Source organism: Lachancea thermotolerans (genome assembly GCF_000142805.1).
Source record: "Lachancea thermotolerans CBS 6340 chromosome G complete sequence".
Taxonomy (NCBI): domain Eukaryota; kingdom Fungi; phylum Ascomycota; class Saccharomycetes; order Saccharomycetales; family Saccharomycetaceae; genus Lachancea; species Lachancea thermotolerans.
The window spans coordinates 855,929-871,319 of record NC_013083.1 but is presented as its reverse complement, the minus strand read 5'-3'; the positions used below and the strand labels follow the sequence as shown (position 1 = coordinate 871,319).

Below are 15,391 nucleotides of genomic sequence, written 5' to 3'. Positions count from 1 at the left end.
AAATGTATCACTTCTTTGCTGCTACTGTCACGGAAAATAGATCAACAAAATGATAATTAATTTGTTAATCTCACAAAGTTCTCGAACCTCGAGGACAACGTACTCGATGTCTTACTCCAAACTCGAAAGCATTGAATTCGGGCCCAACAATTGGTGTTTGAAGCTTCAGCCAATATATAATTCGGGTTTGCTGACTTCCTTAAGCAATGGAAGGGTTGAGCTAATTGACTGGGCTACCCATAAATCAATTCTGCAAATTCAAACTCATGCTACATCGGTCAATGACATGGTTATCATTAACAATGATCGAATGAATGGGAGCTTAATTGCAACTGCAGCAGAGGATGCTGTCAAGATTTATGATCTGAAATCAAACGATTGCGTAGCAACTCTCAAAAATGGAAAATCTGCCCCATTTCTCTCACTTGACTCGAGACATGGTTTACTTGGCTGTGGGACAGAGCTCTCCGGAGTTGATGCAGAGCTGCATGTATATGACATCAGGTCTTGGCAGCAGCCTCTGAGGTCGCTTGTAGATTCACACCATGACGACATCACGAGTATCAAGTTTCATCCCAGTGATCCCAATGTCCTGTTGAGCGGATCTACAGACGGCTACGTTAACATCTACGACTTGACTCAGCAGGAGGAAGACGACGCTCTTCATCAGGTCATCAACTTTGCATCCATTCATTCTTGCGGATGGTTGTCGCCTAAGCGAATTTACACTCTTTCGCATATGGAAACCTACGGTATTCACGAACTCAATGACAAGCGTGACGAACCTACTGAGCCTAAACCTGTCGACTTTGGTGACGTCAGAAAGCCTTGGGACTGCAATTACGTTATCGACGTTTACCCCGGGTTCATTGCGACAGGAAAATCTGAGGAAGGACGCGGTGAGTTGAAGCTGATACCTTTAGATCACGAGAAACCTGAACTACAGTCGGCAATAACTATTCCGTCCGCACATGATGATGAAGTGGTCAGAGACGTTCTTGTCCCGTTCCAGCATGAGGACCTTCTATACTCATGCGGAGAGGATGGGAGTCTTAAAGTGTGGAAATCCAGTGCCGGACCACTAAACGTCCCACAAGAATTTTGGCAGTACTCTGAGAAGATCGACGTCTTCAGCGGTACCGTGGCTGAAGTTGAGATGATGGACTCCGAGGTACCAGACATTGAGCTCCGTCAAGAACCTAGTGATGTTGATGCAGTGTCAAAGGATCAGGATGAAAAGAGAAAACGTAAGCACGAACGCCGCTCCAAAGATAAGAGCAAGAGCAAAACAAAGAGCAGCTCCAAAGATCATAGATATCAACCTTACTAGCTACAAATTCTCCCGCGATTATACAAACCGCCATCGCATCCAACGTTCAAATCACGTGATTATATGACTTTATATAAGATTTTTACAAAATACCACGAAACTAGTATTATATATTCCATCTCATCGCGCGTCGTGAAAAGGACATCTTCTAGTATTTGCCTACTCATCAAATTGGAACGATTGGTGTTCTTTGCTCTGAACAATGAGTAGTGTGGTTAATAAAAGTGGGACGCGTTTCGCCCCAAAAATTAGGCAGCGCAGACCAGTGGTTAGTGCACCAGAGCGAGCCAAGACTCTTGGAACCTCAAATGACAAAGCTAACGAAGCTGCGTCTGCAGAAAGCGAAGGAAACATTGAGAAGCCTGAATCAGAAAAGCCGCAACGCCGCGATGAACTTGACCCCTTGAGCCAAAGCACCACAAAGGGCTTAGACGAAGAAATTGGATCCACCCAGGCTAGCCCCCCAGCCTCCTTGCCCCCAGGCCAGAGGAGGCGCTCGAGTCGTCTAGATTCACTAAGCGGGGCAAACAATATGTTCAAATCAGGTTTTATGGAACCGTCTCAGACTGCCGCTCCTAGCGGAGCGGAAACCGCTAAGAACCGTAGACTATCAACCATTACTGGAAACCAGGGGAAAAAGAAGAGAATGAGTAGTATCTCCGAGTCAGATACATCTTTTCAAGCCATAAAGAAGAGAAGAATGTCTTCTAGGTCATCCATATCTCGAAAGACAGGATCCGCGCAAAGGATTAGTATCTTATCTCATATGAATAACATGGACGAACACTTAGCATCTGCCGATGCAGACGATGAAAACCTAAAGAATGAGACCAATGGTGATCTGTTTCAGCGTACTGACAATTTGTACGAGAAGTACACCATCTCGAATGCGAAGGAAATACCGAAAAATATAGCAGATGGAGACTCTTCCCGATATATGGTAGACGAAGACAGCTTCACTATTGCTGATCTATGCAAACCACACCTACCAATTGGTGAAACATCGGACAACTTTCAGCGAGCACAAGAAGCTATAAAAGCGAAACAAGAGACAAGGAAAAAGAGAAGGATTTTGAGAGCTAGAGCCCGCGAGAACTTCAAGCCTTTGAGCGAGTTAAACAAGGAAGAAGCAGAGCGGTTGCTGGAGAGCCGTAAAAAAGCTGCTGAGGAAATAATGAATGCTGATATTCCTGAAGCAGACCAAAAACATGCAGCGATTCAGTTACGCATGAAGTCAGACGGCACTTTCGCTGTCGACGAAGAGTCCACAGTAGTAGACAGACATAAAAATGCGACTTTGGAGCACGCCCACAAACTTCGACTGGACGAAAATCCTTTTGAAAATTTGTTCAACTCGGCGACTTACGGCCGACAGCAATATACGGACCCGTGGACTGTAGATGAGCTTTTGAGATTCTACAAGGCCTTGTCGATGTGGGGCACAGACTTTAACCTAATATCACAAATGTTTCCATACCGGACAAGACGGCAGATCAAAGCCAAATTTGTCAACGAGGAAAAGAAACACCCCGTGATGATTGAACTGGCATTACGTTCAAAACTTCCCCCAAACTTTGATCATTATTGTACAGAAATCCGCAAAGAGCTCATAACGCTAGAAGACTTCAACACAAAGCTCCAGGGTTTGCAGAAGGAACACGAAGAACATTTGAAGCAAATCGAAGTCTCAAAGCAAAGCGCGAAAGAAGAAGACTTACAAAGCCAGAAAGCTAAAGAACTTGACAATGTTAATAAGAAGGCTTCTGGTGGCCTAAGGCAAGATCAGCTTAACGCATATAGAAAGACTGAAGTTGTGCTGGGTACAATAGATCAGATGAAGAGACATAGGGCTCAGGAGCCTCAAGAGGTAACTGGCCCCTAAAATATTAAATAGCGGTTAATGTAAACAATTGGAAAACTGTATTAGTATTTGTTGTAAGACGTTTATTCGGGTGCTTCCAAAAAGTTCCCAAATCAATAAGGCACTGAATGTGCAATAGCGAAAAACTCACCAACATTGACAAAACCAAAGGCGAATGTCGTCAAAGAGATACTCTCTAAAAGTTGAGGGCAATGCGTCGGGATCGCACATGAGATTTACCGTCGTGCCGCGGAACTACAAGCGAACGTGTGGATTAAATTTGCTGTTCTACATTGTTGCAAATGCTGGAATTTTTGGTTTCATTGAACAGACGACCTCGTGGTCACTACAGAACATACGTACCGCTGAGACGCTGGTCGCTCTATCGATGCTTGCGCTGATTCGTAATCCCCCAATCGAGTCCCTGTCGGTATTCAGAAGTGTGGGCATCCAAATATCGGAGGTGCGGGGGTGCGTTTTACTTCCCACGTTCATCAATGAAAAGCTACTCGAGCAACGTAAATTCATTCCAAAAGATAAAATAGGCGACATTATAATCAATGAAGGCTTCCAAAAAGGTTTCAAAGTGATATTCTACCTCGCAATCATTTTGAAGGACGCATCCCGCCTTCAACTAGTGTTTCCCGTATGTTACCGATTTTAAGCCCCGGTGTTGATATGGCAGTCAGAACCCTTTACTAACAAGTACATATTGCAGACAACACAGCCTCGACTACGTGACATTGAGCTCATCTATAACCGCTCGAGAAGGTGCTTACATGGTTAATCTCGTATATGTGCACACGCGTTAGGTATTGAAAATTTGACTGTGTCAAGTTTAAGCGATGAGCTTATGCACGAATCCCCAAAGCCTTGAAACTTGAACATGGCGCGTAAACTCAAAGGAAAAACCACCTCTAAAGGTCTAAAAGGTGCCTTACTAAGGCATCAAGCTCAAGAACAGCTTAACAAGAAAATCACGAGCAAGCAAGAACATGCTGTAAAGAAAAACAGACCAACCAAAGCGGTACTGAACAACCAAAAAATACAGCGCGAAACTGCCGCGAAGTTCATACCCTTCGAAAAAGAATCGACTCTTCTGTTGATAGGAGAAGGAGATTTTTCATTTGCACGTTCTATTATTGAAAATGAATACATTTCGCCTGCGAACCTCGTAGTAACCAGCTATGACAACTCCCCGAAGGAACTTAATCTGAAGTATCCTAAAAGCTTTCAACAGAATTATGACTTCTTGATGGAGCATGGTACCAAGGTTTTCTTCAAAATTGACGCCACTAATTTAATCAAATCATTCAAACTGAGCAAGAAAACCACTTGGCAAAAGATTGTTAGCAGCGAGTTGGCGTCAAAGGGCCTCCAAAACATTATGTTCAATTTTCCACACACGGGGAAAGGGATCAAAGATCAAGATAGAAATATACGCGATCACCAGGAGCTAATCTTAGCATTCTTCAGGAGTAGCAAAGAGTTTTTCAAGCAGATCAACCAAAACCTTTCAAGCGCAATTCTCGATAAATTTGCGCAAGGGTATACTCTCAAAAGTCAAGAAAATGGTACCCCCGCAAGTGATAGCCAAGGAAAAGTGTTGATATCTGTGTTCAATGGCGAGCCATATGATTCATGGCAAATCAAAATTTTGGCAAAGACATCTGGGTGGAAAGTTGAGCGGTCAAACAAATTTCAATGGGAGAATTATCCAGAATACTCTCATAAGCGTACCAACAGCGAGCAAGAAACCACCAAGCCAGCTGCAGAACGGGAAGCACGAACATTTATTTTTGAACTGTACGATAAAAAAAAGCACGCAAAAAACGGGAAGAAGTCGCAAAACGCTGGGAGTGATGACGAAAATTAAGTGAAATCCAGAGCTTTTTTATGTCGGATACATAGTAATAAAATCCTTCTCAGAGAAAACTTTCTGGTCAATCGGATCAAGGATTTGGTCCGATTGAAGCTCGCAGAGCATTTTGCTGCGCAGCTCAACAGCCAACTGCTTCAGCTTTTTTGAGTCGTAGATGTTGCCGTTCGGAAGCATTACAGGGTCATCAAACAGACTTGATTGAATGTGGTGCGCATAGGGAAGGTTGCCTGATATGGCTGAAAATTCTTTGCTACAAACCGGGCAATTGGTCTTAGTTATTTCACCACGCAAGTAGTTAGTAAGCGAGTCATTACTCCCACCATGAGTTTCCATCTCGTGCATGCACGCCCTTGTTTTTAAAGTCGAAATTCCAAGCGATAAATATATCAGCAAGGGCTCATGTTGGGAAATTCCATACATAGAGTAATACTCCTGAAGAAACAGGTCTTTCAACACATCCCATCTCTCATCACTCAAAACTTGGGTGTATCTCTCAAAGTTTGCGTGGCTAGCACTCTTGATTCTTACCTCACTCGTCGTTGGCTGTTTGAGTTCGCGTGGCGGTTTCAAAGATGGCCTATTAAAAAAATAACGAAAAAACCCTGAGCGCGAACTCAAGTTAGAAACGTCCTTCTCCTCGACATCAACAGGCGTATGCATTTGTTGTTGATAGCTTTTGATAAAAACCAACAGTCCCGAGGCTAGCTTCAGCTCCTCAAAATTGGTTTTTATGAACTTGACTAGATGGGTTTGGAAGCAGCTTATAGCGCTGGGATAGTTTTGGTCTTTAACAAGCTCAATATACTCCTGTAATCTAGTTTCAAATTCCAATGGGGACGATTTGCTAACAAGATATGCCTGATTCTCCTTTATCCAGTTCACCAATAATGATAAGTCGTGGTTCGATGTTAAGTTTTTGGAAATACGGTTGGCTGTCACCAGAATGTCGTAGTCAAGATGATGTTCGAGCCCCTGAGACCTCAAAAATTGTATTCCTGCATTCAAGGGCGGGGTACTACCACCAGAAGATGAAAGCTTGCGCTTCTGCCGCGTATGAGCGCTGCGATCCAATTCAGTCAGTTCATTTTCGTAAATCTCGCTGTTCCGGGTGAGGTAATCGCCTACCAAAATATTGGTGTATCTCCGATACCACTCAACAAGTCCATCCTTGTCCTCGTTTCCCTTTAAAGAGTCTAGCTCTTTGAAATAGTTTATTCTGTACTCGATGCGTTGTAAAAGTTCTGATTCAACGGTGATTCTTTTCTCTAGTTTCCGTTCTAACAACTCAACGGCCTTAATGATTTCGCCAAGTTTAGTCATTGCGGAATGGTCATCATGGCCTGCCATGAGCGTATTCACATCTTCGAAGAGGCTACTGACTCTTTTAGTTTCCTTCTCTATCAGTTTGTTGACAAGCTTCGCGTTCCTCTTCAAGAGCTCGTTGGGGATATGGAAGGATTGTTCATTGAGCTTTAAGTGAAAGTCGACGCTGGGCTCGTTAATGAGCGACATTTGAGTTAGCACCGCCAATCAAGGATTAGGCTGGGCTATGATTGGGATGGGTAGAGCCTCCGTCTGTCGTCCCAAAGTGACGGGCGAGATTATTGTGAGGATGCGTGCCCAACAATTGTCGATTATTGAGAACCCTAATTTTACTACAACCAACTATTGGATACGAGAAGTTGAGAGTGCAAGGATCGTGATATACGAGTAGGCGTGGAACAAGACGGAGCTTATACTCTTGAAGCTGACGTTATTACCGGTGAATCGCCACGCAGATCCAACTCATTACGCCCGATACATATCTAGGCTTGGCCGGACTTCCGGCTTTAAATAGTATGTGTTCCCAGCAGCGTTCCCTTCTAGCGTTTGGTTACAGTGTATTCATTTATATGTACGTGACTTTTTATCTGTGAATTAATGGTGAAATGAACCCGAATACTGTTGGACTTGGTTGCATAGGTGCCTTATACCCTGTTTCGAGCAAACTACTACCATCTCAGCATGAAGCATTCAAAGAGCTCTCAACTTCTCGATGATAGCCTGAGTGAAGTCCGTGGTCGAAGCGGAGCCACCGATATCTTTAGTAGTGTTCTTGGCTTCAGCAATTACGTCATAAGTAGCCTTGGAAATTCTGTCGGCGTAAGAGTTGAGGCCCAAATGTCTCAACATGAGGGCAGACGACAAGATCATGGCGGTTGGGTTGGCGACATTTTGGCCTTTGATGTCCAAACCGACATGTCTGGAGCCTGGCTCGAAAACGGCGAACTCTCTACCAAAGTTGGCACCAGGAACAAGGCCTGGACCGCCAATCAAGGCAGCGCCGATGTTACCCAAGATGGAGCCGTACAAGTTTGGAGTAACGAGAACATCGAATTGGTGAGGCTTGGCCACGGCTTGCATGGAAGCATTGTCAACAATGATGTTTTTGACCTCGATCTCAGGATACTCTTTAGCACCGATCTCGTTGATACAGTTTCTAAACAGGCCGTCACCCAGCTTCATAATGTTAGCCTTGTGAACAGCGCACACAGACTTTCTGTTGTTCTTGAGGGCGAAGTCAAACGCGAAACGACCGATTCTGTCAGACTTGGCCTTAGTCATGATCTTTAGCGACTCGACGACACCTGGGACGGACTCGTGCTCCAGGCCAGAGTACTCACCCTCAGTGTTCTCTCTGATAACAACCAGGTCGACGTTAGAGTGGCGGGAAGGCACGCCGGGAACGGTCTTGAAAAGAGCAACGTTGGCAAAAATGTCGAGCTGCTTACGTAGCGCCACGTTGAGGGAGCCGTGTCCTGTCTGGTCCGAAGGTGTGTGCCAGATACCCTTTAGACCCACTTTGTTTCTCTTAAGCGAATCCACAGCCTTCTGGACTCCCTCTTCGTTGTCGAGACCAGAAATCTCAACAGTTTCCCAGTCAATTGGCACGTTTTCGGACTCGAAAATCGACACCACGGAGTCCGTGACCTCCTTTCCCACACCGTCACCAGGGATCAGCGTAACTGTGTAGCGTCCACCGTATTTCTTGGGCAGCAGTTGCTCTGCTACGGTCGCTAGCGACCTCTTAGAAATGCCAAAACCGTTTCTTAGCATGTTGATCTCGAGAAATTGGAAGAAAAGCCCTATTGGAATACCCTTGCGAAATGCTCTTAATACAGAGATCCAAACTCAATACTTCCTTGATTTTGTTATCTCGCTATATACACTTCTCCGCATGGTCACGAACGCGTTTTTATATGAACCCCTGTGACACTTGCATGATGAACTTTTCGGATCCGTCTACGACACTTCGGCGCCGACTCGCAAACAGATTAGCACTACACACGAGAATTGGAAGCTGGCCAAGAAAGCCGCGCTGTTCACGCTGATTTGAATGTCTCTGCGACCTCAGAAAGCATGGGATAGAGCATGCGGTGTTGGGAAAATGTCGCAGGAGCTCTAACTTTGGCACTGCTTGTGAATGCTTTTGGCTAAATAGTTTCGTGAAAGATTGCTGCCAAAAGCGAGGCTGCCGCAGTAGATAGGCAAGAAAGTTATATATTTACACTCTTCATGTGGACAATGCGGGTTGCGAACGCTACCGCCACTTAGGTTAGATCGTTTTTAAATTTGTTTAACAAAGCTCCCGCAAAGATTTGAAAATGAAGGCATGATGACCTTCGGCTGCCCAAAGTGTGCGATTACACATACGCTCACCGCAAATAAAACCACGTTCCAAATGGAAGGTCAAAACGCTCAAATTCCTCTGGACCTCATCGGCTTTCTTTCAAAAAACTCTCGGCAAAGCCATGTTTCAGCAAAGTTTGGTATTAAAATACGCCCTGGCACCGAGCTAAGCCCAAGAATCAGCGGTTTCGCGTGATTCTCGTGAGTCTATCTTTGAGAATACTCATAACCTGACGTCGCCGTTCGACCTGACAGATTGAGCAGACCTCAGTATAACGTTATGCCGCTGGGCGCTTACATAATCACACCCGCGCTGTACTGGGAATAAGCGCGGCATCAAGAATGCCACGATCGTTGTTGAAGGCCTTTCTGGAAGCCGGTGCGATAGCAAAGAGGGGCGTTACCGATATGACGCCCGTGTATATACTCGGTGGGGCTCGAAGCCATGACTAATGTGCTTTATTTATGGAGCTGATACCTGCCGCTGAAGAATTAGCGCTGTTTTGGAACAAAACACTGTAAAGATCCTCAGCTTTTGGGCTGCACACAATATTCCATGGCTCGTAAGCCAAAGAAAAGCGCATACTTTGTCGTTGATAAGAAAAATGACAACCGCAGCATCAAGGCTAAGCCACTTACACATAGAGTTTGGAATTGGCCAACATAATCCCTTGCCACCTATGAAGCGTTAAAGGGCTCCAGAATATTCATCATCCCCGAGGCAGCTGTTTTTCGCTATTCAACAATAACTCTGAGAGTGACTTCGAGGCCTCTATCAAGCCCACCCCGGAAAGGATTATTCGTAGCACTCACTTTTTGGTCGCCCCGATGGTTCTGGTATTTAGGCCATGCGGCAGGCTTTTCACCACCCGATATGGACTATTAGCCGCCAAGGTTAGTTTGTAGCATTCTATACGAAAACTTTTAGTCGTAAGTGCGTATGCTTGCGGCTGTAAAGGCTTTCAAGCCCAAGAAATGGCTTTCTATTGATTTGATTACGATTTTGATTAACCTCAACTGAATGGCAAAACGGGTAGAATGAAAGGCCGGTTACTAAGGCCTGTTACGGAACCGAAAGGTGTATAACTCAAGAGGCCACGCCATCTAAGACTGGATCTCACGGCAAAAAGCTTTGAAATTTTCACTAAAAAACGCGGTTATTTCGTAACTCATACAAGAGCTTTGGAGAATGAAGTTGGTGTCATTGTGTGTTTTTACCTTGCACGTGAAGCTCTTCTCATTCTCCCGTCAGTAGAAAAAGCTTAGGTCTATAATAATTGATGAACCACTCGTTTGTGAAAGATTCGTAAGTAGTGCTGCAATGGCGCGATCATATATACGCACCTCTCACTCTTCCATTTGCATCGGTTACCTATTAAAATTGGCCACTAGTTAAAAAATGGCAAGCAAAGTCGAGCTTCTAAGCTCTTACAAGCAATTGGTCAGGGCGCTGGTAAAATCTAACAGGCGGTCCAAGATTGTCCAGCAGCTTGAAGACAACAAGAAGCAAATAGCTCTTTTGACTTACAGAAAGATCAGCCTCATCAGGCAATGCCAGGACCCTGATCCTCAGGAAAAGCTCAAAGCAATGATGAATTTGAACGGACTCAACAAGAAGATCGATAATCTGAAGCAAGATGATCCGTCAAAATCGAGGAAACTTTACTTTTACGACAAATCGAATGAGCTGAAGAAATTGATTATGGAGGACAGGTCTGCTGAGACTTCTACGATAATAAAGAAGCTCGAGCACCTACGAGACATTGCGGGATTCCTTCAAAACCAGATGGAATTCGAACAACTCGTGGAAAGATACAACCCTGGGCTGAAAATGGACCAGGAAGAGAAAGTAAAAAGAACTGCTGCGAAGGTCGGTCTGCAAGTGCCCGATATTTAATCAAAAATTTTATGAATATTCTGTAAAAAAAGCTACGTTCTGGCAAATTGGAGAGCTCCTCGGTGCATTGGGATGCCGGAGCAGCGTCTGGGAAGCAGTTAGTTGGGCGCGTTGAGCGCCTTGAGTGCCTGGTCTCTCCAGCGGCGCGAACTCCAGAATGCGCCGTAAGACCATGTCAGGTGTCTCGCACCCTGCAAGAAACCAGTGTATCTATTGAACTGCTCAGACATCTCACCCTCATCGCTCACGTGCTCTCTGACCTTGTCTAGAAATGAGTCTCCTAGTGTAAATAACGAAACCATAGTCTGATTGTAAGCGGGTGAGTGATAAGGAATCACCAGTTGCCAGGTGTCTTGGCCCTGCAATGAGAAGTCAATCCTCTCAAATATCAGGCTCCAGAATTCGGACTGCCAGCCATCCAGGGGGATCACTAGGTCTTGATTCAGGCTTTGGTAGTGCCATATGACTTTATAAAGAACTTCGGCGGCTGCAGATGTTGCCAAGAACCATGGGTTTCCCTCAGATGTGTCCACGCCGTTGTAAATGTCCTCAGGGTATCTGCCAAGTGCAACGCCAAGGTTGAGATTGGCCCTTTGGTGATTGACCGGGTACAGGATTTCCATTTGCTTCACCAAGCCATACAAGGAATTCAAAATGCCACTATCATTCACGTCAAAGGGAAATTTTTCTGAATTGGGTGAGTTTTCTTCGGAGTCGTGTGTCAATAATGATCCTATGAGAATTGCAATGTCCAATCCGGAGCGTTGACCCAGTATTTGGGGGGTCTCGACTATGTAGTTTTTGGCCGGATTTAGAAAACCTCCATCGACCAACAAGAAATTAAGGATATCCTCAAAGCTATTGTGCAGCCCGCCCGAAATAGATTTCTGTTCGTTGTCAAACTCAGGCCGAATATTTGTGTAATAATTCCGGCCCAAACTGACAGCCTTTAGCTGGCACAGCGCCGTGAAAAAGTGTTGGCCGTTAACTTCTTCCCACAGATCAAAACCACTTTTGCGCCAATTTTTAACCACAAAATTTAGGTCCAGCGCCAGTGCTTGCTCAATTAATTCGCGCTCACTTTGGAATGACAGTCTTAGATCGGTTTTGAACTCTTTCTGGTACAAGTCGATGACGTTTTCCAGCGAGTGCCCCGATTGATTAAGGGTGCTTAGGAAGTTGAGAGTGGTAATAGCGCGCAGTGGGGGCCCGTCGCTCTGCGGGCGGCCCCAGCTGCCGGTGAACGCAGAGTCATCAACCTCCCATTTGGGCTCCCCTAGCCCCTCAAGCTCTGGCTGCAGAGAGCCCGATGGGTTCGCTGTTCTTTGCAAGATACAAGAATTGTTGATATATTTGAGCACGGTGCCCACCAAGGTCAAGTTCAGGCCGGAGCTCTGGGAGGAATTCGAGATGTGGCTCACCACAGTGTTGATGGTGATGGCGCTGTCTCTGACCCACTGGTAGAAGTAGTTGGGTGCCTGCTTCGAAGGAGACGCGATTACGCCCCCCTCAGCCACGCCGTCAGTGCTCGAGAGGTTGTTGAGCTCGACGTCGCCAATGTTGGCTAGCAGCCTTTCGAAGCTCACCGTGGTCTGCTTCTGAAGCCAGGCCTCGAACTCGTCGCGAGCGACGGTGGACGAAATCAAGGGTCGCAGCTGGATCCGCTGCTGGTAGTAGGAGTAATCGGGGGCCGACGTTGGGCTTACAGAGCCTTGCGGATTGAAATTCGATATAGTAACGTTGTGCGTAGTGGCGGGCTGGCCCGTCGCGAAATTCGCACGGCCTCGGGGCCCGGCGCCGCCACTGGTCGAGGGGGCGTCGGAGTTGTAGAGGAAAACCCACAATAAGTAGCCGGCACCCAGCGTGAGAAGCGAAATCCTTGGCCACTTGCGCCGAGCTCCATCGCGGAAACCTTGTTCGCACTGATTTTTGCCCATGTTTGGGAGCTTGTTATTGCGTTGCAGAAAGCGGGCACTTACGGGGGCTCCACACAAGCCAAGAAAAGTAGATCTTAGCCTTAGCAGCACACAAAACGACAGAAAATCGCCGCGGTTGTCACATTAAATAGTCCGAAAATGTCACCCAGAGCGCGTTTGCGCAACTACTGCGACGCACACGACACGGTCGCGCTAAAGGGGTCCCGGACGCAGCACAAAAAACCGTCATCGAATTGGCACACTAATCTCGCGTCCTGTAGAGTCAAAGAAATGTACGCGTGGGCGCGGTGTTGCGGAGCGCGCGAACCTGGAGGGGCGCGCCGTCGCCTTACGCGACCAAGATAAGGGCTCCGAGCCCAAGATTAGGCCAGGTCCCTGCACAAGTACTTTTGTACTTCCTGATTAACTAAGCGCAAGTACCTTGAGAGGTACTCGCTGTTCACGAGGGGCGCGCCGATGTACTCGCAATAACCGCCCGCGTACTCACGGCTGTTGTGTACTCGCGACGGCCGTGCACGCGCCCCAGCGCATTCTTTTGCCTGGCGCAACGCTTTTTTCCTCTCGAAAAGCGATACGATAACAGCGATATCACCAACCGTGAGGGATGACGCAGCACGTGCGATTGCGGGCCGGGCCCGGCGGAATATTTTTGGCGCCCCGCAGCGGACCGAGGCGCCCGCCGTAGAAATCACCGCAGAAGAGGCAACAGCGCATGAGAGGCTGTTATGCGGGCCCGACAGGTTACCTCAAGTCAGAGTCAGCGGCGTGCATAGCTACTTAGAAGCACGCGCAGCTCATCCAACGCACTACCCATCGGGCTTTACAAGACTGCGCTATGCTAGAGGGCTTGACGTCAGCAATGGTAATGGTCACTTTCCAACGACATCAGCTCAACAATGTCGAAAGCATTACATCAATGCTATGAGTCGAGCGAGCCAAGGCAGCGGCGATGAGTATATAGGTGGTGGGGTGTGAAAGGTCGATTCATTGTCTTGTTCGAGCTCGCCAGGCAAACACGCACACACACAACACAAGCCCCTCCAATAGCCATGTCACCAGCTGCTACCAACATCTTCACACTCACACACAACTCGGAGCTGCCGGACCTTCTGGAGGCCAACAACACATGGTCTGAGAAGATGACCGAGGCGCACCCCACGCTGTTCAGAGACTTCAACGCTCACGGCCAGGCGCCTCACACACTGTTCATCGGATGCTCGGACTCGCGTTACAACGAGCAGTGCCTGGGGGTGATCCCCGGCGAGATTTTCACGTGGAAAACGATCGCCAACGTGGTAAGCGACAAGGACCTCACGTGCCGCGCCACGCTCGAGTTCGCCATCAACGTGCTCAAGGTCAATAAGGTCGTATTATGCGGCCACACCGACTGCGGCGGCATCAACACGTGCCTGGCGCTCAAGCGCGAGGCCCTAAACGACGGCGAGTGCTCGCACCTGTACCAGTACCTGCAGGACGTCGATGACCTGTACCACGAGCACAAGGAGGAGGTCAAGGCCGCCACCAGCGACGTGGCGCAGCAGAGCCGCATGCTGTCCAGGCTGAACGTGGCCAAGCAGTACCAGCGCCTGCTGGAGATCGACACCGTACAGAAGGCGCTGGCCCGCGGGGACATCGCTGTGTACGGCCTGCTGTACGACGTCGCGACTGGTCGCGTGGAGAAAGTCAGCAGCTAATAAAGAACCCCATATAAATAACGTATCATAGAAAGGAAAGCATATTACTAGGAAATTCTGGCGGGCACGTGCGCTCTGCGCAGGGTCTGGGCGCCGGGACGCCATGCCTGCGCCGCCGCCCTGCCTCCACAGAGCCTTGGCGCGCATCACGTGCTCTCCGCAGCCGCGCACCCAGCGCGGGCGGTTACAGGCGGGAGTATACGGCTCATTATATACGCAGGTCACGTGCTTCCTCCCCGCTGCCAAGCCCGGGATTGGGACGTCAGCGTGCAACACACGGCCGTTGGTTCCAACCGCCGGCGACACAGCCGTGGTCACAAAGCACACCAAGCAAAAAAGAACATGCGCTGCCTGCGGCACGCACCGCGCCAGCCCCCCTCGCCCGGCCCTCGGAAGCCCCTTGCAGCTAGCTTGACACTGCAAACAAAACCGCCCTTGATATCATCGCCGCCAGGCACCCGCGCTTTTCTACAGCCACCACATGCTGTGCCTGGGTAGGTCTGGAATTTAGCGCGTGCCAAACAAAGTTCTCTGGGTTCATCCGCGCAATTGCTGCCCCAAAGCTTGTACCCTTGAACCAGCCGTGATTCCTTCAACAATCTCAGCGCCGGGCCTACGCCGTTTTGACTTCATGCGTTCTGGCCCCGCGAGCAGCACCGAAACCACGGTCGCCTCAATGCACCTTTGCGCCGTTCCTGCGTACGAGACCCGCAGACCTGTTGCACCGTAGCCCCGGCAACAGCAAACCTCAATTCATCTTCGTCAACATGAGCTCTGTTCCTAGCGAATATCCTTCGTCGCAGCGCGCGCTCCTCTGAAGTCGTCCCCGCCCTTTGTGCTGCCTTTGGCCCGAAAATTTTTCTCCAGAAGCCCCGCCTCCAACCTCGGGTGCCATGGCAACGGCTCCGTGTGAGCAACAGCGGCTTAGAGTGCAAGGGGGGAGGCGCATATTACAATGAGCGCAGTGCGGGTGCAGAGTATGTGCAGAATTGCGCGGCGGGCGCTCTTGTTTGCAGCGACACTTCTGTGACGAACAAGCCGCCTCGTGTGGCGTGCCTGCAGAAAGACTGCTGGCAATGATGCAATTCTTGGCTATCCCGAAAGCCGCATGTGAATTCCAT

At 48.1% G+C, this 15,391-nt stretch overlaps 9 protein-coding genes across 9 annotated transcripts; 6 read left to right on the top strand and 3 right to left on the bottom strand.

Annotated features, from left to right (window-relative positions):
• Positions 1-49: 49 nt before the first annotated feature.
• On the top strand, positions 50-1,330 carry KLTH0G10296g (uncharacterized protein; the record flags this gene model as incomplete). The annotated part of the gene is made up of 1 exon (XM_002555435.1): positions 50-1,330. The coding sequence occupies one exon, from the start codon at positions 50-52 to the stop codon at positions 1,328-1,330; it is 1,281 nt and encodes a 426-aa protein (XP_002555481.1).
• Positions 1,331-1,532: 202 nt separating this feature from the next.
• On the top strand, positions 1,533-3,212 carry BDP1 (transcription factor TFIIIB subunit BDP1; the record flags this gene model as incomplete). Its single annotated transcript, XM_002555434.1, has 1 exon — positions 1,533-3,212. The coding sequence occupies one exon, from the start codon at positions 1,533-1,535 to the stop codon at positions 3,210-3,212; it is 1,680 nt and encodes a 559-aa protein (XP_002555480.1).
• A 154-nt stretch (positions 3,213-3,366) lies between these two features.
• GPI15 (phosphatidylinositol N-acetylglucosaminyltransferase GPI15) lies at positions 3,367-3,855 on the top strand (the record flags this gene model as incomplete). The annotated part of the gene is made up of 1 exon (XM_002555433.1): positions 3,367-3,855. The coding sequence occupies one exon, from the start codon at positions 3,367-3,369 to the stop codon at positions 3,853-3,855; it is 489 nt and encodes a 162-aa protein (XP_002555479.1).
• Positions 3,856-4,077: 222 nt separating this feature from the next.
• BMT5 (25S rRNA (uracil2634-N3)-methyltransferase) lies at positions 4,078-5,067 on the top strand (the record flags this gene model as incomplete). Its single annotated transcript, XM_002555432.1, has 1 exon — positions 4,078-5,067. One exon carries the CDS (start codon positions 4,078-4,080, stop codon positions 5,065-5,067), a length of 990 nt encoding a protein of 329 aa, XP_002555478.1.
• An 18-nt stretch (positions 5,068-5,085) lies between these two features.
• On the bottom strand, positions 5,086-6,585 carry FYV10 (glucose-induced degradation complex subunit FYV10; the record flags this gene model as incomplete). The annotated part of the gene is made up of 1 exon (XM_002555431.1): positions 5,086-6,585. The coding sequence occupies one exon, from the start codon at positions 6,583-6,585 to the stop codon at positions 5,086-5,088; it is 1,500 nt and encodes a 499-aa protein (XP_002555477.1).
• Positions 6,586-7,086: 501 nt separating this feature from the next.
• IDH1 (isocitrate dehydrogenase (NAD(+)) IDH1) lies at positions 7,087-8,169 on the bottom strand (the record flags this gene model as incomplete). The annotated part of the gene is made up of 1 exon (XM_002555430.1): positions 7,087-8,169. One exon carries the CDS (start codon positions 8,167-8,169, stop codon positions 7,087-7,089), a length of 1,083 nt encoding a protein of 360 aa, XP_002555476.1.
• Positions 8,170-10,141: 1,972 nt separating this feature from the next.
• FMC1 (Fmc1p) lies at positions 10,142-10,639 on the top strand (the record flags this gene model as incomplete). Its single annotated transcript, XM_002555429.1, has 1 exon — positions 10,142-10,639. The coding sequence occupies one exon, from the start codon at positions 10,142-10,144 to the stop codon at positions 10,637-10,639; it is 498 nt and encodes a 165-aa protein (XP_002555475.1).
• A 98-nt stretch (positions 10,640-10,737) lies between these two features.
• Positions 10,738-12,576, bottom strand: SGA1 (glucan 1,4-alpha-glucosidase; the record flags this gene model as incomplete). Its single annotated transcript, XM_002555428.1, has 1 exon — positions 10,738-12,576. The coding sequence occupies one exon, from the start codon at positions 12,574-12,576 to the stop codon at positions 10,738-10,740; it is 1,839 nt and encodes a 612-aa protein (XP_002555474.1).
• Positions 12,577-13,625: 1,049 nt separating this feature from the next.
• On the top strand, positions 13,626-14,270 carry NCE103 (carbonate dehydratase NCE103; the record flags this gene model as incomplete). Its single annotated transcript, XM_002555427.1, has 1 exon — positions 13,626-14,270. The coding sequence occupies one exon, from the start codon at positions 13,626-13,628 to the stop codon at positions 14,268-14,270; it is 645 nt and encodes a 214-aa protein (XP_002555473.1).
• Between the last annotated feature and the right edge of the window lie 1,121 nt (positions 14,271-15,391).